The sequence below is a fragment of the Dasypus novemcinctus genome, chromosome 9 (assembly GCF_030445035.2).
Source record: "Dasypus novemcinctus isolate mDasNov1 chromosome 9, mDasNov1.1.hap2, whole genome shotgun sequence".
NCBI classification, from domain to species: Eukaryota; Metazoa; Chordata; class Mammalia; order Cingulata; family Dasypodidae; genus Dasypus; species Dasypus novemcinctus.
In genome coordinates, this window is record NC_080681.1 from 12007044 (window position 1) to 12028123 (window position 21080).

At 47.0% G+C, this 21080-nt stretch overlaps 1 protein-coding gene across 2 annotated transcripts; it reads left to right on the forward strand.

Annotated features, from left to right (window-relative positions):
- The first annotated feature begins 1216 nt into the window (after positions 1–1216).
- Positions 1217–19697, forward strand: ADORA3 (adenosine A3 receptor). Of its 2 annotated transcripts, XM_004473601.5 has the most exons (7): positions 1232–2056; positions 13403–13509; positions 14594–14941; positions 16584–16650; positions 17837–17937; positions 18443–18501; positions 19577–19697. In XM_004473601.5, the coding sequence occupies exons 1-7, from the start codon at positions 1707–1709 to the stop codon at positions 19577–19579; spliced, it is 1035 nt and encodes a 344-aa protein (XP_004473658.2). In that variant the 5' UTR covers positions 1232–1706; the 3' UTR covers positions 19580–19697. The 2 variants fall into 2 exon arrangements, with proteins under 2 accessions (XP_004473660.2, XP_004473658.2); XM_004473603.5 differs by lacking the exons at positions 13403–13509; positions 14594–14941; positions 16584–16650; ... (1 more) ...; positions 18443–18501; positions 19577–19697 and adding an exon at positions 3752–6978 and having other exon boundaries at positions 1217–2056.
- The last annotated feature ends 1383 nt before the right edge of the window (positions 19698–21080 follow it).

Below are 21080 nucleotides of genomic sequence, written 5' to 3' on the forward strand. Positions count from 1 at the left end.
GTGGATTTTTACCATGTGTTGCCAAGATTCAAAGATTGCCTTGTAGTGGGAAATCGCTTCTTTAAAGCACCGAACGGCCTCCTAGAAGTTGTTCTTTGTCACTTCCTCCTCCAAAGCAGAGATAAAGAAAGCGGTTAAGCAGCAACATTTGCCGGCTCAGGCTAGGGAAGCTTGTGAAGTGCCCTCAGCGGGCCCTTGTGCTCCGGAGCTCTAGAACCATGGAAACGCAGAGGGGCAGGGCTGGCCCCGCGGTCCGGGATGCTGCTAAGGAAGGAATGAGCATGGGATCGGGGCAGGCTCGGCCCAACTTGGGGTATGGCGGGGGGGCCTCAAAGGATGACGTAGAAGCTGGACAATGAAAGAGGACCCCAACAGGAGCACGTAGGGACTCTCCCTAATGCCCAAACGAGACGCGTATGTTGGTAAATGCCGGGACCACGCTGGCAGTGTTGAGTTTTATTTTTGGCTGTGCACACCCTGGTGTTTACGGTACACCCTTCAATCCACTGTGTGGGCTTAGGTCCTGTCGATTCCTTCTTGCTGTAGCTACAACAGGCTGGCTAAAATATCCCCTTTGGGCAGCAATTGCGTTCAAGCACGGCAGCCAGGTGAGCGCTATTCCTCAGGGAAGGGGTCGCAGTCCCGCCCAGATGCCTGTCCCCCCAGGGTGAGGGAGGAGCGGGAATGGGCGGGGTCTGTACGCGTCAGTACACACGGTGCTGCCTCTTCCCTCCATTCTGCAAGGCTACTCATCCTGTTGTCCTCAAGACAGACTGGACACATGCCGATTTGCTGGTATGCGCACACCTGAGACTTTGCAGGTGTGAGTGGAGATGGAGGGACAGCGGATGCCATGCCTATGGGAGTCGCTGAGGTTTGTTTGGCTCTTCCGAGCCAGGAGGCTTAGCTTGTCCCTTTGGCAAAGCTTCTCGCTACAGAGGCTGGGCCTCAGCTCTTCTCAGCAGCGTCAACCCAAGCAGGCACATCCCCAGTGCTTGCAGCTATGCCTGAGGAAGGAAAGAATCTGGCTAAGGCTAGGGAACTACAACCAAAACCTCTTTCTTGTTCCTCTGCTCCTCGCATTTGCCTCTTTACCACAGGATCTTTTTTGCTAAGCTACCAAGAAGCCAGAATATTATGCAGTCAGTACTCCCAGTTCCTCTCCCAGCCGGCGCCACACTTTCACCCAGCCCCCGAATGATCGATCTTGTGACCAGCCCTCTCCGCGCCACTCACAAGCCCACCCCATCCCCCTGCTCTTCCCATCTTCTTGTTGAGCATTCCTATCTCTGTACTTCCCCTCAACCCATCTCACTTCCTCAAACACCCCTGAAGAGGGCTGCTATCTTGATGAGCTCGAGACCGGGGGCAGCGGAAAGCAGGGGCCTTGAAGTACATCGGTCTGAGGAAGCCAGAGCACTTTCACATTCAGTGCACACAGAATTGCCCCACAGGCTTTGGGGACCGGGAGACGTGGCCCTCAGAGGGGCTGGAAGTGATTGCCATTTGACGGGCCCTCTCTCAGGGTGTGGGGGGCTTCTCCAGGAGAGCATCCCACCGGAGAAGAGAAGGAATGGGTGAGTTGTGACTTTTGGATCGTCGCCGCTCTTGACCTCTGGTGGGAAGTCTGGCAAGAGGTAGGCTCCCCGGCCCCTGCGGACCCTGCTGGCACACCCGTGCCCCGGGAGGACCCTCGGGGCAGCACGATGGCCGTCAACAGCACCACCCTGTCACTGGCCAAAGCCACCTACATCAGCGTGGAGATTCTCATCGGACTCTGTGCCATCGTGGGCAACGTGCTGGTCATCTGGGTGGTCAAACTGAACCCGAGCCTCCAGACCACCACCTTCTATTTCATCACCTCCCTGGCGCTGGCTGACATCGCCGTGGGGGTGCTGGTCATGCCTCTGGCCATTGTCATCAGCCTGGGCCTCAAGGTTCACTTCTACAGCTGCCTCTTCATGACCTGCCTGGTGCTCATCTTCACCCACGCCTCCATCATGTCTTTGCTGGCCATTGCTGTGGACCGATATCTGCGCGTCAAGCTCACCGTCAGGTAACCTGCTCCAAGCGGGGCAGGGTTCCGGGGAAACGGGGGCCACAGGGTTCAGATTACGGACTCTTTGAGTGACAAGGAAGCCAAATTACCCACCCCCCCAGCTTGAAAGGGGAGGGCAATAAATTCCTTTTTACCATCTGGTGTGTGAGGGGTTTAGGCACGTGAGCCAAAGTTATGGGTGTGTGCCCTAATCCCCAGGGTAGCTCAGGTTGATGGGAACTTGACGCATCTTTAATTAGTAAAAAATGCTCTTGAGTTTTAGAAGCGAGGGAAACCCATTAGATGAGATAAGGACCCGCAGAGGAGAGTACGATGTAATACACCGATGACTCCGATGTTTTGCAGATGTTGATTATTTTAACTTGGCTTCCTTTTCTGTGCCCATTCCCATGTTGAGAAAGGAATCCTATTTTTAACCTTGTTATGAGGTGTGAGAGCTTCCCCCGCCCCAAATTCTCCATTGTGGAAAGTAGAATCATCCTTTCATGTGACCAGACTGCCAAATGTATTAGTTCAAATCCTTGACCTGTGTTGGTTTCATGTTTCTTTTCCTTCTCTTGGAAAGAGCATGGTAAGGAAGTGACAAACAAGCTGTAGGTACAAACAGGTCAGGGTTAAATCCCAGCTATTGGGACTTAATCCTAGGCAAAAGTTTTTTTTTTTTAAACTTTCCCTCAGTTTTCTCATCTGTATCACAGGGTTAAGATGCTCTGAATTCAGACTAATCTGGTTTCAACTCTAGCTCCACTTCCAGCTTGTACAAGTTACTTGACTTGTATGAGTTACGCTTTTTTCACCTATAAAATGGAGATAATATTTCCACCTTCCTTATAGGAGTAAATGAATTAGCACATGTAAAACTCTTAGAAAAATGCGTGGCACACAGTCTATGCTTAATAAATGGAAGTGACAACTACTTTCATTTTCATTATTATCATCAATAAAATGAAAATTTAATAAACATGTCTTTGGTTTGTTGTAAGATTTAATTCAGATGAAGTCTACAAAGTACATAGTATGTAGCCAAGAATGTAGACTCCTCACAGTCTGTGTGGCATATTGTCAGGAACGATGCTTTAAGGAGCAGTGGCAGCTTTCACTGGATAAGTCTTTCAAGGTCCCTGACACATGTCAACCTTTGCATCTGCACGGATTCATTTAAATCAAACACCAGGTGTGTATGTCAGTGTAAACAGGGAGACAGGAGCAGGCGCAGGTGAAGGGGAAATGTGGGAGAAGCATATTATAATTTATAAGCATCAGCACAACAGCCAAACAAAACACCGCAGCCTGCTTTGAGGATCCTGTTTATCACCAGATAGGGGATTCCTGGAGACTTAGAAAATTCTTACCTCCTAGGAATGGAAGAATTCTTGGCCTGGAAATGGAGCCACGAATGGGGTGTGTGATGAACATATTCCCAACCCATTCCAGATGGGACTTCTTTAGAAAAGTCCCCAGAGAAGTTTGCTGGATTTCTCCCTAATCATTGTTGGCTCACCTTGTTTTCATCTCCAGTAGAGTTTAGCCATAGTCACCATAGAATATCAATGCACTCCTCTCTGAACAGAAGGCTGGGGGAGAGAGAGTGTGTGCTTTGTCTCTCGTCTCTTTCCTTTTTACCAGCTCCGTCTCCCTCCACCCTTCAGCAGTTCCTGCCATGCACTCACTGGCTCTTTTCCCTTCGCACAGATATAAGAGGGTCACAACTCAAAGGAGAATATGGCTGGCCTTGGGCCTCTGCTGGCTGGTGTCGTTCTTGGTGGGAGTGACCCCCATGCTTGGCTGGAACATGAAACTGACCCGAAAGGACAACAGAAGCGACACCCTCCTTCCCTGCGAATTCACTGCCGTCATGAGGATGGATTACATGGTCTATTTCAGTTTCCTCACCTGGATTTTCATCCCCCTGGTTGTCATGTGCGCCATCTACCTTGACATCTTCTGTATCATACGGAAAAAACTCAATCAGAACTTTTCCAGCTCCAAGGAGACGGGTGCGTTTTATGGACGGGAGTTCAAGACAGCCAAGTCGCTGTTTCTGGTCCTCTTCTTGTTTGCCGTGTCCTGGCTGCCTTTATCCATCACCAACTGTCTCATCTACTTTAATGTTAAGGTACCACCGCCTCTGCTGTACTTGGGCATCCTGCTCTCCCACGCTAACTCCATGATGAACCCTATCATCTATGCTTATAAGATAAAGAAGTTCAAGGAAACCTACCTCTTGATCCTCAAAGCCTGTGTGATCTGCTCGCCTTCCGATTCCTTGGTCCCAAGCAGTGAGCAGACATCTGAATAGTTATCCATGAAAGATGAGTCTCTCTTCCACTGACCTTCAGATGCAGAATCCACAAGCACTTGGGCATCTATCTGCTGGGTCAGGGGCTTTTGCATCCCTCGATTCCATCCTTTGAAGTGGGGAGCATTTGATTGGCTACCGTCAGCTGTACCTCCCCTACCCTGTTCCTCTAATTCATTTGTCTGGGGGCCTGACTTGGGGACAATGGGCTATCATTACTTCTGCCTGTGTTCTACCTCCCCAGCCAGAAGTCATAAGCCTGACTCTGCAGGGCTGACTCCCCTGCCAAAGGCCACAGCTGGATTGCAGGTGTACGGGAGGGTAACTCAGCTCCAGTTCATGGCAGCCTCTCAGAACCCTGCTCTCAGCAAGGTGCCTGGGAGATATTGGGAGCAGAAAGAGGGTATTGAGTGCTGAGTTCACCTGTGAATGTATTTGAGTGAATAAAAAAATGATAGTAGGGAAGCAGCTGTGGCTCATTCAGTTGGGCTCCCATCTACCACATGGAAGGGAAGCGGCTGCGACTCAATCAGCTGGGCTCCCGGCTACCATATGGGAGGGAAGCAGCTGTGGCTCAATCAGCTGGGCTCCTGTCTACCATATGGGAGGCCCTGGGTTCGCGTCCCCGGACCTCCTTGTGAAGGCAGGCTCGACGCACGCCACAGAGAGCCGCCAGCCCGCAAGCGTCGTGGGGAGCCAGCTCAGCAAGGTGACGCAACAAAAAGGGAGATAAGCAAAAAAACAGAGAAGAGCATGCAGTGAATGGACACAGAGCAGACAGCAAGCAAGCCACAAGGTGTCGGGGGGTGATAAATACAAAAATAAAATAGACATAGAAGAATGCACAGCAAATGGACACAGAGAGCAGACAGCAAGCAAGCCGCAAGGTGGGGGGGGGGGGGGAGGATAAAAAATAATCCTTTATTAAAAAAAAAAGATAGTAACTGTTGTGTAGCTCTTTGCTGGGGACCAGGGTACTTGGGGCTTGAAGACCCAGCTGTCCACTCTTGGCCCCCGGCCTGCCTGCTACCTGGAGCCAGGTGGCATGTTCATCTCCGTGAATTCTGGGCTCTCTGTCCCTTTCCCCAGAACATCCTGCTCCTTCTTCCCAGGCTGATCAGAACATTTGTCAAATTTATAAACCATTGATCTATTGTTAGAGGAAGAATGACATTTCTTCTAGAGCTGAGTCCTAATCAGTTTCTCTGCTGCCTGATTTTACTGGGAGTAGTGGGGGTGGGGACAGAGAGAGACAACGGATAGCTATTATTTATGCAGCACTTCCCTATGTATTCCGTCTTTTATTCCTGACCATCTGTGAGGTCTTTGGCCACTGTCATGATTAAGAGTTCAAGGGCACGCCACAGCTTAAGCAAGCAGGTAAAGAGTTGAATGGAAAGTGAAAGTACACACCTAAAACGGGAGTGCGGGCGTGCTTAACAAGGGGGAAACAAGCTGTGGGGTCCGGGAGGCGGCCTAATTAAGGCTGGACCACCCCCCCTTCCTTCCTCCTCCTAAACAAAGACTTGTGAGTTGCAACATTCTTATCGGTTCTGCATGTCTGCCGGCCTGAAGGGGGGGTCAGGGCAGGGGGTCTGCAAACAGCTGAGGGATGACATCTCCCAGTGATCTGCTGTCTTCCGCAGGCACAGGTGGGCAGGAGGTCCACACACACCTGCCTGCTTTGTCTCCGTCGCCCTAGGGCTCTCCCACGGCACCCTTTCTCTCCCCTCAGGTCCCTGTTCTAGGCTGCCTCAGGGCACAGACAGGTCAAGTGACTTGTCCCCAGCCACACAATTAGTAGTAGCAGAGCCAGGATTTAAATTCAGCCCTTCCTTCTGCAAGAACCCAACTTCTCACCACCTAGTCTCAGACATGAAAAGGGTTTCGTGACTTCTCCAAGCCCAAACCCTTAAACTCATCTTGAGTATAATTAGAACAACTACGGTTTGGACAGCGAAGGGCAGCTTTTCCCTTAGCCGTCATTGCTGATCTCTGCTAGTAGGACACCAGTCAGGGACAGAGGGCCACATTGTCTGGGCAGTGACTGTGGCTCTGCAGGTAGATTCCAAGTGGCATCCCTGGTTTCATTTATGCAAATTTGTACCTGGGAATTTCCATTCCCAGGACAATATATTAACTTGAGAGAGCAGCAAGATAGGAGATTTCCGTGAAATAGCATCAATAAGAATAAGTGGGAAGTGGATTTGGCCCAGTGGTTAGGGCATCCGCCTACCACATGGGAGGTCCGAGGGTCAAACCCCGGGCCTCCTTGACCCGTGTGGAGCTGGCCCATGCGCAGTGCTGATGCGTGCAAGGAGTGCCGTGCCGCGCAGGGGTTTCCCCATGTAGGGGAGCCCCACGCGCAAGGAGTGCACCCCGTAAGGAGAGCCGCCCAGCGCGAAAGAAAGTGCAGCCTGCCCAGGAATGGCACCACACACATGGAGAGCTGACACAGCAAGATGACGCAACAAAAAGAAACAGATTCCCGTGCTGCTGACAACAACAGAAGCGGACAAAGAAGACGCAGCAAATAGACACAGAGAACAGACAACTGGGGCAGGGTGGGGGGAAGGGAGAGAAATAAATACATCTTTAAAAAAAATAAAAAATAAAAAGACTAAGCGTCCCTGAAAACATCTTTTCACCAATTCTTAAGCTGCTCCTGAAACTTTACCTTTTAGGACAGAGGCTTGATAACCATATTTATCTTGTTAAAATTTCATGCCAGCAAAGGGTCCTTGTTTCTCCTCCTGGCAGCAGGAAGAATCAACACTACTTGGGAAGTTAAAAAACTCTGCATATACTTTTCGGCTAATGCCTAACAGAGGGGTCACTAACTTCCTCTCTCCAACTCTCGTCCCCCAACCCCCTACAACGGTATTCTTCTGGGCAGAGGGGCTTTGACACAACTCCAAAGTACCTGCAGTTACCTGGGGTGGGAAATGACCATCTCTACTCCAACAGTTTGGGGGAACTTTTTTTTTCTTTAAAACGACAAGCCAATTAAACTTTATTTTGTCTTACCAGAAGTAACCCCCACCCCAAGTCAGAGAGTTGAGGGGGACTGCCCTTTGAATCCCAGTCCCTCCACACAATGCTTGTTAATTTACGAGCTATCTCTAACCCAGTTGCTTTAGGAACGCATAGCACCGGCACTTTGGGGAAACTTGACTTAAAGTGACCACTTCCCTCAAAACAAAACAATTCTTTCCAGGGGGAACACACGTTATTTGTGTCACGAGATGAGCAGTAGCTCCTGAGTTTCAGAAACACGTTTTTCCTTTTTTCCCCCCTGCCTCCTTCTCCTCTCCCTTCTCTTCCATTTTCTTCCTGATTGCCTTGCATAGCAAATCCACTGATGGTTTGCAGAAAGGATATTTTTGTTAGTTCTTTTGTTTGTTTTTGGACAAACGGGAACCTCTTGAGAGAATGCGTCCCACCGTCCAGAAGAAGCTCTTAAAGTGAAAATGCCTTTTGGAGCGGACTCAAAAAAGATGAACCAAGAATCACTGGTGAAGTGCTTGGCTGGAAGTGGTGAGACCCAGCCTGGTTTCAGGTTTGGAGATTAGTGTCTCGGGAATCTCCCCAGGATCCCCTCTCCTGGCTCCTCCCTTCCAACGAAACGGTAAAGGGGAGCCAATTGGCTTTTATTCCAAAGGAAGAAGAGGTAAAGGCCATCCAGACAAAAACCAGGTTTGCTCCCCCACACACCCGCAAGAATTAGCCAGAACAAAGGTAGTGTTGAGTAACTGGATTTTACCTCCATTTTTTCCCTTTCCTTTCTTTTTAAATTAAGTCAAGTAAAGGCGCCTTTTCTAAAGCAGCTCTATCCTTAGACACTAGCGTCGGGTATGAGGGGGATAAGACGACCTGGGCTGCATCTTGCTGCAGCCACTCAGCTGACGGTGGTGTATGTAAAGTCTCTTTATAAACTCTGAAGCGCTCTACTGAGGTAAGTTAGTTCAGTCAAAGAGGGAGGGCTACGCAGACCTGGCAGAAAACATGGCCCTGAAACTCTGCCTAGACACTGCACCCCCGCCCAGGGAAAGACCATTGCCAAGAGTAAAGCGGAAAGATCCTGCGAGACCCCAGCCGCGAGAATCCCACCTGGAACGAGAATCCCATTTGAGGTCAAGGGGAAGCCCCGGATATTTCAAAAGGCCTCACCATTGGCCCCTGAGAACTGACAGATGGGGCAACCAATCAGAGCAGCAAATAGCTGGGGACCCTCCCCCACCATTAAAAAGAGGGAGGAGGAAAGGCCTTAAAATTCCTAATCTGGGGCCTCAAGTGGGAATGTAACTCTGCTGTAGCAGGTACTCTATGTCTCAGGTGGTGTGCCTTTCTCGTTTTCTTGTTTCTTAATAAACTCTTTATTCGCTTGCCTACCCTATGGTGTGTCCTTCAATTCTTTTATGTGACGTAAGCCAAGAACCTAGAAGCCCAGAACCCAGAGCCTCCCGCCAGCACTACAATGTTACAGTATTACTGCTACTGGGGAAGCAGCATAGTGTGATGGAAAGAGTATTTTCTCTCTCCCAGATTTAGCATCCGATCATAATGGTTGTACTAGATGTGGGAACTTGGGCAACTTACTGAAACTTCTGGACCTCAATTTTTATCATTTGTAAAACAGGACTACTAATACCTGTGTCAAAGTTAGTGTGTGTTTGGTTTTTCCCCCACTTTCTATTATGGAAAATTTCAAACGTACGGAGAGTGGAGAGACTAAAATAATGAATCTTCATATATCTGTCATCCTTCTTTAATACTTATCAACTTAAGGGCAACCTTGTTTCATTTATACTTCCACCCATTTGCCCTACCTTGATTATCTGAAAGTCTGGACATCAAATTATTTTAACTGTAAACATTTCAGTATGTATTTCTAAAAGATGTTTTTAAAATTATTTGGTTTTTAAATTAAAGAGCCAGAAACAAAATAGCCGCTATGTGCAGCACACAAAGGATAGAGAGATTAAAAGGAGATTATTATTAAGGGCTCATTGTTGGACCACCCTTCTTTATTGGTCTTAGCCATTGCACTTGGAGGATCATTGCTGTTCCATTGGGGAATGTGATGGAACCCCCTGGCTAGGAACTCAGCACTCTCTCCGTTGTCGTTTTTAACTGTAACTACTATGAAAATATCCAAACACTTTTATGTACCCTGTATACATGCCCTGGAGAACTCCTTTCCAATCATGTGCCCCCTGTCAATAACATCCCACACCAGTATTCCTCCCCTGCCATAGTTGCACCTCTCTGTGATTCAAAGCTTCTTCGAAAATGAAACCTAATATATTGCCGGGTTCTATTAATAGTAAAATGGAATATAGTGATGGGTTTAAAGACTAGATATAGAATACATACTAATTTAGAAAAATTAAAAATAAATTGGGGTATCAAAAAATTAAAAAATGAATGATACAAGCCCAGGTATTGGTTCTTCTGAGGGCTACAGAGACCCACAGGTTCTATGGTCATGGCAGATGGAGTTCAGTGCCATGTCAGCTGGCCCTACTTTGGAGTTTGTGTCCCTGAGTGTGATGGAGTTGAACTCAGATGTGATCTTTGTTCATAAGCCTCTCCTGTTACTTTTACTGGACCTGTGGTTGGCGCTGGAGTTTAGTGTATACCCAGGGGACCTGAATTTCAGGACTGTCCATGTGATAGCCAGGCCCTGAGCCTCAACAGACCTGCAACTCCTACCCTCTGGTTTAATGAACTTATTCCAGCCAGCTAACAGGGAGGTGAAGAAGGTCAACCACCACACCAGGGAGCCAAGAGTGCCTACAACTGCAAGCAGGAGAATTGCATCCATCATCCATGGGGAATCTAAGCCTCCTCTCGATATAGAGGTGGAGTGGACATAGCCATCCCAGGGTCCACAGGATGGAGGAATAGAGTATGGAATAGAGTGGACTTACTCATATTCTATTCTGGAACTATTGTGATTAGTAATGGAAGAAAATGTAGCATTAATGTGGAGAAAGTGGCCATGGTAGCTGCTGAGGGTAGGGAGAGGGAAGAAGGCATGATGTGGTGGCCTTTTCAGGACTTGGAGTTGTCCTGGGTGGTACTGCAGGGACAGTTGCTGGACATTGTATGTCCTGCCATGGCCCACTGAGTGGACTGGGGGAGAGTGTAAACTACAATGTAAACCACTATCCATGTGGTGTGGCAGTGCTCCAGAATGTATTCACCAAGTGCAATGAATGTGCCACGATGATGAAAGAGGTAGTTGACGTGGGAGGAGTGGGGTGAGGGGGTTGGGGACTATATGGGGACTGCATGTTTTTTGAATGTAGCATTTAAAAATAAGTAAATAAATAAAAAGGAGATTATTAAGGAATAGAGTTTTTTTGGTCTTTTTTTTGGTTTATTATTATTATTGGAATAATGAAATGCTCTAATAATGACTGAAGTAATGAATGCACAACTATGTGATTATACCAAATACCATTGATCGTACACTTGGGATGGATTGTGTGCTTTATGCATATTTATCAACAAAACTGATTTTAAGAGTTATTTAGTCTATTTTTTTTTTGACTGGGGGCCAGCAATTGAACACAGGGACCTCATATATGGAAAGCTGGCGATCAACCCCTGAGCTACATTGGTTTCCCCAAGTTGTTTTTTTTTCCCATTTGTTTTGCTTGTTGTTTGTTTTTGTTTTTTTCAGGAGGCACCAGGAACTGAACCTGGGCCCTGCCGTGTGGGAGGCAGGCACCCAACAGCTAGAGTCACATCTGCTCCCCAATTTACCTTATATTTACATATCTAAATAGAGTGGAAATTAATGCTATTCTTAAGAGCAAGCAACAGAACTAGTAATACTCAGAATGCCAATAGACACATTCATTCATTCCTTTCAACCTCTGGGCCTTTCATGTACTTTACCAGGTTACTTTTTTGTGTCTTGGATCTTTTACTAATATCTATCTGAGCACCATCCATTTCTCCTTCTGCTGGTATTTTCTTTGGTGTCATGCGTGCCAACACTGAGCAATGCTGAGTGTTTTTGTTTTGCCCAGAGATAAGGATTGCTTTTAAAGATATAGAACCACACAGTATCTGTTATTAATTATGTATTGCTATGAAACAAATTACCCCCAAACTCAGTGGCTTGAAACAGTCATCATTTATTATCGCTTGTGGTTTCTATGGGCCAGCAATTCTGGAGCATCTTGGCTGAGTGGTTCTGACTCAGGTCCCTCGTGAGCGTGATGGGTGTACAGTCACCTGAAACCTTGACCGTGACTGGAGGATCTACTCTCAAGGTTTCTCTCTCACAGGTCTGGCAAACTGATGCAGGCAACTTGGCTCCTTTCCACCCAGCCCTCCACAAGCCTGCTTGGGAGTCCTCACAACATGGCCACTGACTTCCCAAGAGGGAGTGATGCAAGTGGCGACAGTGGAAGTTGGGTGCCATTTATGATCCAGTCTTGGAAGTCATACACCATCACTTCTGTCATCTTTTATTGGCCATACAGGCCAGCCCTCAATTTGGCTTGGGAAGGGCCTCCTTAAGATGTGACTATCAGGAGCCATCTTCAAGACTATGATCACATTTAAAATTAAATTAATAATACTTTTAAAAAATATGATCTACTATCTAGTCTATGCCCACATTTTCCCAATTGTTTCTTTTTAATTTCATTTCATTATTATTATTTTTTAGGAGGTACCAGGGATTGAACTCAGGACCTTAAACATGGGACTGCTGCCCAATGAGATGTGTTTTTTTTCCCATTTCCTTGTTTGTTTTTAGGAAGTACCGGAGATCGCACCCAGGACCTCATACATGGGAAGCAGGGGCTCAACCTCTGAGCTATAAAACATCCCCACTTGTTTCTTTAACCAGGATCCAAATAAATTCCTGATATGGCAATTTGTCAATATCTCTCTAAGTCCCCAAATCTATAAGATTTCCTTTTTGTTTTTTTCTTTGCAATTTATTTGCTGAACTCATACAGGTTTTTGATGAGGATTAAATGAGACAATATAGGTAAAACACTTAGCTAACAGTTGCTGTTAGCCCACATGCTGACTTCCCTGGGTGGGAAGCGCTAGTGTTGGGGTATGATAAGTAGCATCCAGCGGTGGTTCCCGTAATTCAAGCTTTTAAAATGAGTGGTCAGAGCTCATGAGTCCCATTAGCAATCAGGAGAAGCTGCTGCTACTGCATGAACATATTTCCTTGATTTGGCCTAGTTCTGTCCAGAAAAGGTTTTAAGAAATCTGGAAGCATGCTCCAGGTGCCAGGCACATATGCTACTGACAGTGTGTTCCACCCCAACCCACACTCCCCAGCGAAGTTGCAGTGTTCTCTTATGGTGGTTGGGTGAGTTAGGAATCTTCTTACTAAGCTTCCTCTCAGCTAAAGAGGAATTGGCTCTCCAAGAGTGAGAGCCAACAGGAAGAGTGGCCTCTTGGGATACGTGGGCCATCAGCAGGGCAGGGCATGGCTACACACACACAAATGTGTGCCGGAGACAATGTATGCATATAGGGTCTTCTGAGTGTGTACAAAGCCTTGTGTGATAACACAGATTAATACACTGCTGTTTTGGGTGCGACCGAAAGGCCAGAATTTTCTCAATGGCTCCATGCTATTATATAAGTAAGCTTATAGCCACGAATAGCACCCCTCTGTTGAAGTACCCTTGTGCAGAGCACAACCTGGATACCTACACAAGGTAGCCCTGCTTGCATTATCTCATTGTTCCCCCTTTTCACTGCTCTCTCCAAATAGGATAAGACAATCTCTTTTTTTTTAGTTTTAATTTTTTAGAAGAGCTTATTTTTATTATTATTACTGTTATCATTCTTAAACAAATTGCTATCTTCTCAGCAAAATAAAACAAAAGATCACAGAAAGTTACTAACAGCATTTTAAGGTAAGGCTTTTGAAACTTTTAAAGATTCTAAAAATGGACAACTATGGAAAATGTGTCTAAGTTAGCCAATAATTTTATATAATACTGGATTCTTCCCAGGATAGGACAATCTTAACCTCTGTTTCCCTTGAACAGATCCAGGATTCTTGAGATCCCCGAGGGCATCTACCATTTCTGGAGACGTTCCCTTCCTGCACCTCTCATGATGCTCTTCCTTCTGCTCTCCTTGGCTCTCTTTTCAGGTAAGAGTGGAGAAGGAACAATTTCAGCCCTCCAAGCTGTGGTCTCTCCAGCGACCTTGTGTTTTCTTCTCCTCCCCTCCTTTGAGTCCCTGTTTACTAGCTCTACCCACCAAAGGAGGAGGATGGGTAAATAAAAGGAGGTGCAAATAGGTCATGTCCATACTGGTTTTGTTTTTGGTTCTGGTAGGAGGGTTGGTGCGGAATTTGAGGCCCTTAGCTAAAATGAGGGCTCCATATCCTCTCTTTCACTTTACTCAACTTCCCCTTCCCCTCCGCCTTCTCCCTTCAAAAATGTTTGTGCAGATATGTGAGGAAGGAACTTTCCCCTTTCTGCCCGCACGGGGCCCCAAAGATGACACTCAAAGGACTGAGCTGCGCTGCTCTGCCGTCCCCTCGCTGTGTGAGCTTTGAGAGTTATTGCACCTCTCTCTGAAGCAGCATCAGTGCCTCCGAACTGCGGGTCTTCCTTGTGGGGCTGTTAGGAGAAGAAAATGAGAATTAAGGATGTGATTCTGCTTTGCAAGATAGTCCCGGGCAGGGGGAGCCGCAGTTGCGGCAGCATTTGGCTCTGTGCCCGTCTCTTCTTGGTGAGTCATTTCACCAAACACAGTCAAGCGGAACTCGGTGCCTAGGACTTCCTCAGTATGCAACGTCCTGAGATGACAGAGGTGCCACCCTGGTCTGCTATGTAGGAAATAGGAAGGTCTTAGCCCTAAAGACAGTACTCAGCTCCCACTGCTTTCAGCCCTATCCTGGCAGCAGAAGGAAATAACCTCCAAACCTTCTCACTTTGTTTTTGAGGGTGCTGTGGTGGAGGTAGAAGTAAGGACGGAGGAGTCATTTAAGAGCAAGCCTCAGGCTCTTCTAGCCTCTATGCCAAGCAGTGGCGAGAGGCCTTCTACATTCTTTCAGTTGGGGCATCCATATTTTATCCACATTTATGCCAGGGAAAGGCATTTCCCTAGAGTTGCCAATTCAGAAACATGTGAAAACCAGTCTGCTGTCTCTAGGAGGGCAGAAACTACAATAGGTTTGAAAGAACAGTGGTGTGTGTGTGAGTGTGTATTTGTGTGTATTTTGGCAGATGGCATGGTCGTGGATGAAAAGGTCAAGGAAAGCTCTGTGCTGGGCACAGCTTCTGCTATCTGCAATTACAATGCCCACTATAAGGACTACCCCAAGTACTGGTGCCGAGGATACTTCCGGGACTATTGCAGCATCATTGCCTTCACACCCAACAGCACTGACCATGTGACCCTGAGGGACACAGGAAACCAGCTCATTGTCACTGTGTCCTGCCTGACCAAGGAGGATACAGGCTGGTACTGGTGTGGCATCCAGCGGGACTTTGCCAGGGATGACATGGATTTTACAGAGTTGGTTGTGACTGGCCATAGAGGAGTCCTCACCAATGATATTTGGCCTAGGAAAGGTAAGGAGCTTTTCGGGGGTCTGGGTGGGGATAACCCACAGTAGTGGGCATTTGTTGGCATGGTAAATACTCATTGAAGCCAAAGAACACCAATTCAGAGTCTCCCTTTTGGGAAAAACCAAAATCTTTCCCAATCTCAAAGCAGGATGGTTGTTGTTGGTCCTGGGGATTAACTTAGAGTTTGGAGAAGAGGAGTGCGTCTGGCCCCTGGGGAGCTCTTGGAAGCTCCCTTCCTTTGCAGTGACCTTGTTCACAAGATGCTCATTGCATCTAACTGAGTGTGAAGTCTTTGTAATGATGAAAGAAAAGAGATGATGGAGAGGAAAGGCATTGGAGTTGCTTTGAAGTCTCTGCTCCATGGTTTAGTGTTAGCCTTGCAGTTCTTGCCTGGACAAACACCCTCAAAAACTGTCAATTTAAATAATTTAATAATTTACGGGGGCGGGGGAATCGTTGTCAATCTGGTCAGTGCCCTCCTTTACTTTTGTGGAATGCAGTCTATACTAGGAGGCTGCTGGGAGGGCATGGCTGGGACTGGTGCAGCATGGCTGGGACTGGTGCCTAAAGGTAGAAGACTGTCCAAGCTACTCAGCTGAGATTTTTGGTCAGGGCTAAGACTTGGGATCTCCAGATGCTCACCAAATTTCTTCTTTCAAATGTCAAAATCCTCCTTTTATAAGAGAAAACCTCTGTTTCAGGCAGAGAGTTTCTGGAAGACACTGGTCTTCGTCTTTTCCTTTGGCTTCTCATTGTTTCCATTTCTAGAAAGGATGTCTTTTTCTGTCACAGTCTAGAGGACAATGCTGGTAGGGAAGATGTAGAACAAATCAGAAGACCCTAAAGGAGGCAAGCAGATATAGCTCAGTGGTTGAACACCTGCTTCCCATTTATGTGGTCCTGGTTTCAATCTCTGGTACCTCCTAAAAAGTAAAAAAAGTGCTAAAAACAGAGCTCTGCTCACACCTGACCAACTGGCCATTTGTTCATTCGACAAGCATGTTATGGAATGTGTGTCATCTTTCACACTCAGTGTTTCTATTTTGGTAAGGTTCTGCTTTTACTTAACTGGGCAGCCTGCCCTGAGTTTTAGGCTCAGGATGAGAGAAGTCCCACCTCAATGCCCTGTGCAGTTTAAATGAAGCACAGACCCCTTCCAGATCTTACCAGAGGAGGCAGTGTGGGTGGCCGTGGTGGGACTCCTCCCATTGGGACTGTGGCTGTCAGATGCACTTTGTGGCAATTATATCACTCATTGATTAACCTCTTAAGTATGGGACTGGTCCTCTGGTGCCTCTGGTATCTCCTCTCATGGTCCCCACTCTGGAACTCTAACCATGGGCTACTTCTAGTCTATACAGTGCCTTTGTGCAAATCTGCAAAAGGCGCCCCTTCCTCTGGGTTCATGGTGCCCAGTGCCAGGGTGTATGGCTTGACAAGCAGAGTATGGGCAGATTTCAGCTCCTGCTTGTCCCCTCAGTCTGGCATAAACAATTGTAGGTGGCATCTCTGCTCTACCAGAAGTCAATTAGGACACTCCTTCTCTGGGGACTGAGAGAATAACAGGCAGAGATGCACCTGGAAGGCTATGGAAGGATCTGGGAGTGAGCCTTACTTGACTTTCAACGAATCCTTTCTGATTCAGACCCACCAGGCAACAAGAATAGAAGCTGCAGGGCTTCCAAAGTTGTACACAAGGCAGATCGTTCCAGGTGAGTTGTAATCAGGAGGCTGGGAAGGGTTGTGGGTGTGAGGCAGTGAGGAGCTAGAGAGTGGGAGTAGCAACAACACAAAATGACGATGGATTTGCACCGACCCCTTTCCACCTGTGTATTATTTCTCCACCTGGACCATATAGCCTCGATGTGGCTATTTGGTTTATTGCAAACTAGTACAGTTTAAGACTCTTGCTTGCAAGCAGCAAAAATGTTCTCTAAGTTTAATTAAAAGGGGGGAAGAAATGATAAGGACGGAGCAGTGTCTCATGAAATTCAAGGGTAGGGATGTGCTCACCCTCAGAAATTGTCAAGAGTGTAATCAGGACTTTATCTCCATAGCTAATCTGTTCCTCTTATGTATGTTTGCTTTCTTCTCTCTCTAGACTGTCCTTATTTATTTTATTTTTTTGCCATGGGAGAAGGTAGTTATTTATATTAACAGCTCCTGAGTTTCTGTCTCCCCAGTTCAAGAGACTAGCCAGTCTGAGACTGGATTCTCCTCCTCCCAGCCCCACATTAGTTCCTGAGTGTCTTAGTATGCCAGGACTGCTATGATAAATCCCACATAATGGGTTGGCAAACAATGGGAACTTATTGCCTCATGGTTTTGGAGGCTTAGAAATCCAACATCAAGGTATTGGCAGGGCTTGCATTCTCCTGGAGTTTGTAGTAATCCGGCAATCCTCCCTCACATGGCGATTTCTCTCATCTTGTCTCTCCCCTCTGTTCTCTGCTGATGTCTGGCTCCCACTTCCACTCAGTGGTCTGTGTTTTCCTCTTCTTATGAGATCTCCAGTCATTTGCATTAAGGCCCACCCTGATTCAATTTGGTGCCATCAAAATAGGATCTTCAAAGATTCTGTTCACAAATGAGTCTTAACTAATAATAACAAGGGTCCTGTTTACAAATGGGTTCGTGACCACAGGACTGGGGGTTAGAACTTGAGCATGTCTTTTGTGGGGGGTGTAATTCACTCCCCAGCACTGAGGAAGGAGGTCGTTGGCCCAGCTTGGTCAGGTCAAGAGTGAACAGTGGATAGGGTCACTCCACAGGAATAGGGTTGCCAGTGCTGCTGTAACTGGGTGGGGACAAGCAGATCCCAGAAGAAGGGATCCTGAGCAGAGAATCAAAAGCTGGTTTCCTCCAAGGGATATGAAATCTGTCTGTGATTCCTTCCAGGATGTCCATTCTCATCATCTGCATACTGATCACAGGTTTGGGGATCATCTCTATAGTCAGTCATTTGTCCAAAAGAAGGAGAAGTCAAAGAAGCAGAAGGAGTAAGTAGCAGTTTGGGGGGAGGCAGGAATCAGGGCAAACAAAAGGGGTTGGGGAGCAGCTTTCAAACGAGTGAATGGATACCCCTGCCCCCCCCCACACACACACCTTTATTGCCTGGTCATCTGGAGACTAATTCAGCCAGCCCATGGGCTGGGGAAGACACCTGCTTCAGGTGACAAAGGCATCCTGAAAGGTGAAAGAGCACTTTAGCCTACTTAAGTAGAGGAGTGTGCAGATCAGGGGGAAGGCAGCCCTGGGACAGACACAGCCCAGCTTCCCTATGTGGAGGGCACCTGGCTCCCTGGCACACCGACTCTGGGAGGCAGCCTCACTCCTTGACTGAAAGAGACTTTGTTTACCTAAAGGGACTAGCAGCCAAGGCCCACGTCCAAGAAGCCTCTGGGAGCCCTGGGTGAGCAGCATAGAAAGGTCTTTTTGAGATGGGTCTTGAACCAAGGGAGTGGCCCTGTAGCCTGCATCTCCTTTTGCTTCCTGTGATTACAGGTAAAGACCTGGCTAGAAGCCTGAAAAACAGCCAGGCTTCTGGGATCCCCACCCCCTTGGTAAGTTCCTTCCTTGCCTGCTTGGTCTTGGGCCCTCTGCCCCACAGTTCTCTGCCCGGAAACCTCCTCATTCCTAAATAGAGAGAGGAGCTTTGCTCTGAAGGGATTGTGAGGATGTGACCACCTTTCCCTGAGGGCCACATCTTCCCGACCAGTGGAGCCTCCAGGCTACCATGTGGTGACTCTGCCAACTTCTCAACTGTATACATCAGACACACAGGCCGTTGTCCAACAGGGAGTCGTGGCTCTTCCAGCATTCCTGCCCTTTGCCCTTTAGGACCCTTTGGAACTGTGGAGGTGGGAGATATGGACAAAGTAACACCTTTTTTAGTTTTTCCCATGACCTCTTTCTTTGGGATACAATTGTGGTCTAGGTTTTTGTAGAAACCATTGTCACTTTTTTAAGATGTGAACTTGGGCAACTTTTCATTTCTATGGGCCTGTTCTCTTCTCTCTAAATTGGAGACTCCATTCCCATACTCAGGAGGGATTTTCTTTCATTCATTCAACAACAAGGACCACACTAGATGCCGGGGGTACACTGATGAGCAGAAGAAACAACATTTGCCTTCATGAAGCTTAGAGTGCAGTGTGGGAGATAGACAATCTGTCATATACACACCCCAATGGTCAAATGTCAACTAGAATAAGTACTCTGAAGGAGAGACACAAGGTGCCATGAAAGTTGAGGCAGCGAAACCCAACCTATTCCTTTTTGGCAAGGAGTCACACCATCTCTTTTAGCCATGGGCACCTCCTCACACTCAGGTAATTCAAACATGACAACCTGAATCAAGGATTGGGTCCCTTCTAGATTTGACATTCTTGGGTTCTGAAGGAACCCAGTTGCATTCATATTACTAAAGTTTGGTGAGAATTGTGTGCAAACCCCATGCTCCAAGCTTTCCTATGGACCGACTGATGAGATTTGACATAATGACATCTGATTTCAACACTGAAAACAAACTTTGTGTTTGGTCCCCATGAAAGAATTTTCAACTTTTGCTGCATGAACACTCAGCTGAGGTAGGCGATAGGTATTAACTCAGTTTTCCTTTTCTATTCCCCAACATAGTAGACAACTCTTTGAAGTCCCTCTCGAGTGTCTTGACTCCAAAGGAAATGGCTCATACTGAACAGATGTGACTCAAGATTTATTTTATTTAGTTCATAAATAAAGTGATGCTACAATAGAATCACCATGACAACTGGTCCACATCTCAGGGACCGGTTCTGATCTCTTGGGCATTCTGAAGGACCCTCTAACCTTGCCAACAAGTATTTGTACCTAAGTAACAAGAAGAGTAGTAGCCAGAGAAGCTATGATAGATCACATCTGAGCTACAAGGCTACAATCAGATAACATCTCAAGACCTTAGCTCTCATGCCTTTTATTAGTCAGAAAGGAAGAAGAGGTGTGTAGAATCTGGGCCAGGCAGCCAGGAGATCACTTATATTTTATTTGTTAGCCAATAAATTCCTGCCCAGTGTAGAATGAACTCCAAGGTATGACTAACTTCTCCTGGGATGTCGTTGGGAAGGTATTTCTGGAAAAATTTCTTAAACAGTATAATATTCCAACTCACTCTGAATTGGTATTAAATGTTATCCTGCCCAAAGACAGGAAGATAGACTAAATTGATGGGTCTGAGATTCTCTTGGTAAAGAGGCTCTGGACCATTAATTGCATACTTTATGGTAAAATGTCCCCAGACTCAATGAATGGCTATTTTTGATCAATGGAAAAACAAGGAGTGATCATGTGAATGAAATATTCATTCAGATCTGGAAACAAATCAAGAACAAGCCATCAGCAGCCTGTGGGTGCAAGAGAGGTTGCAATGTCATCAATGCCAGAATGGCCATAGCTCTTATCTTACAGTTCTTAGCTCCCACTTTTTCCTATACAGTGTCTCTCTTGCAGTTTCTAGAAGTTCCCAGGGGGTTCCCCAGCACCATCTGTCCTGCCCTTACAAGAACCCGGCTCTTCTAGGTGCCGTGGTACCTTCTAATAGGGTGCTGGGCAGCTACAGTTCTGTGTTCAGAGGACATTCAAGTGGCCCTATAGTCTGAGGCAGGGTTGGGACAGGGAGCTTGGCTCTTGACACAGTTCTGCATGTACCCTGCATGTTTAGATCCAGAGTCTCCCAAGGAATTCCATGAACAGGGTTTGCTTCAGCTTACACCCTGAACCCTCGCTCCATAGGTAGGGACTGCACAGCTAATCAGGGGCGTGGGGGGAAGGGATGGAGGCGTAGCTACCGTCCCACTCTTCCTACCCTCCATACTTCCATACTGCCCCCTCTACATTTTTTTTAAAGGAGGTATTGGGGATTGAACCCAGGACTTCGTACATGGGAAGCAGGTACTCAGCCACTGAGCTACACCCACTCCCTAAATTTTAAACAGTTACAGCATACACTCACTGCTCTGCAGAAGAAAGCAATTTTTTATCTTCCATCACAGGATTCATTTACAACTGTCTAAGAAAGCCACAGCTCTGCTGACAAAACAATGTAGGGTCAACTTCAGTCTAGACATATCCTCAGAGACTTGCAGATCTAGAAAGTAAAAATCAC

Bases quoted from the DNA above. Each gene is read 5' to 3' on its own strand.
- ADORA3 (XM_004473601.5), top strand. From the start codon at position 1,707: ATGGCCGTCAACAGCACCACCCTGTCACTGGCCAAAGCCACCTACATC. The intron at 2,057-13,402 runs GTAACCTGCTCC...TCCCTTGAACAG, and splicing joins CGCGTCAAGCTCACCGTCAG to ATCCAGGATTCTTGAGATCC. The intron at 17,938-18,442 runs GTAAGTAGCAGT...CTGTGATTACAG, and splicing joins AAGTCAAAGAAGCAGAAGGA to GTAAAGACCTGGCTAGAAGC.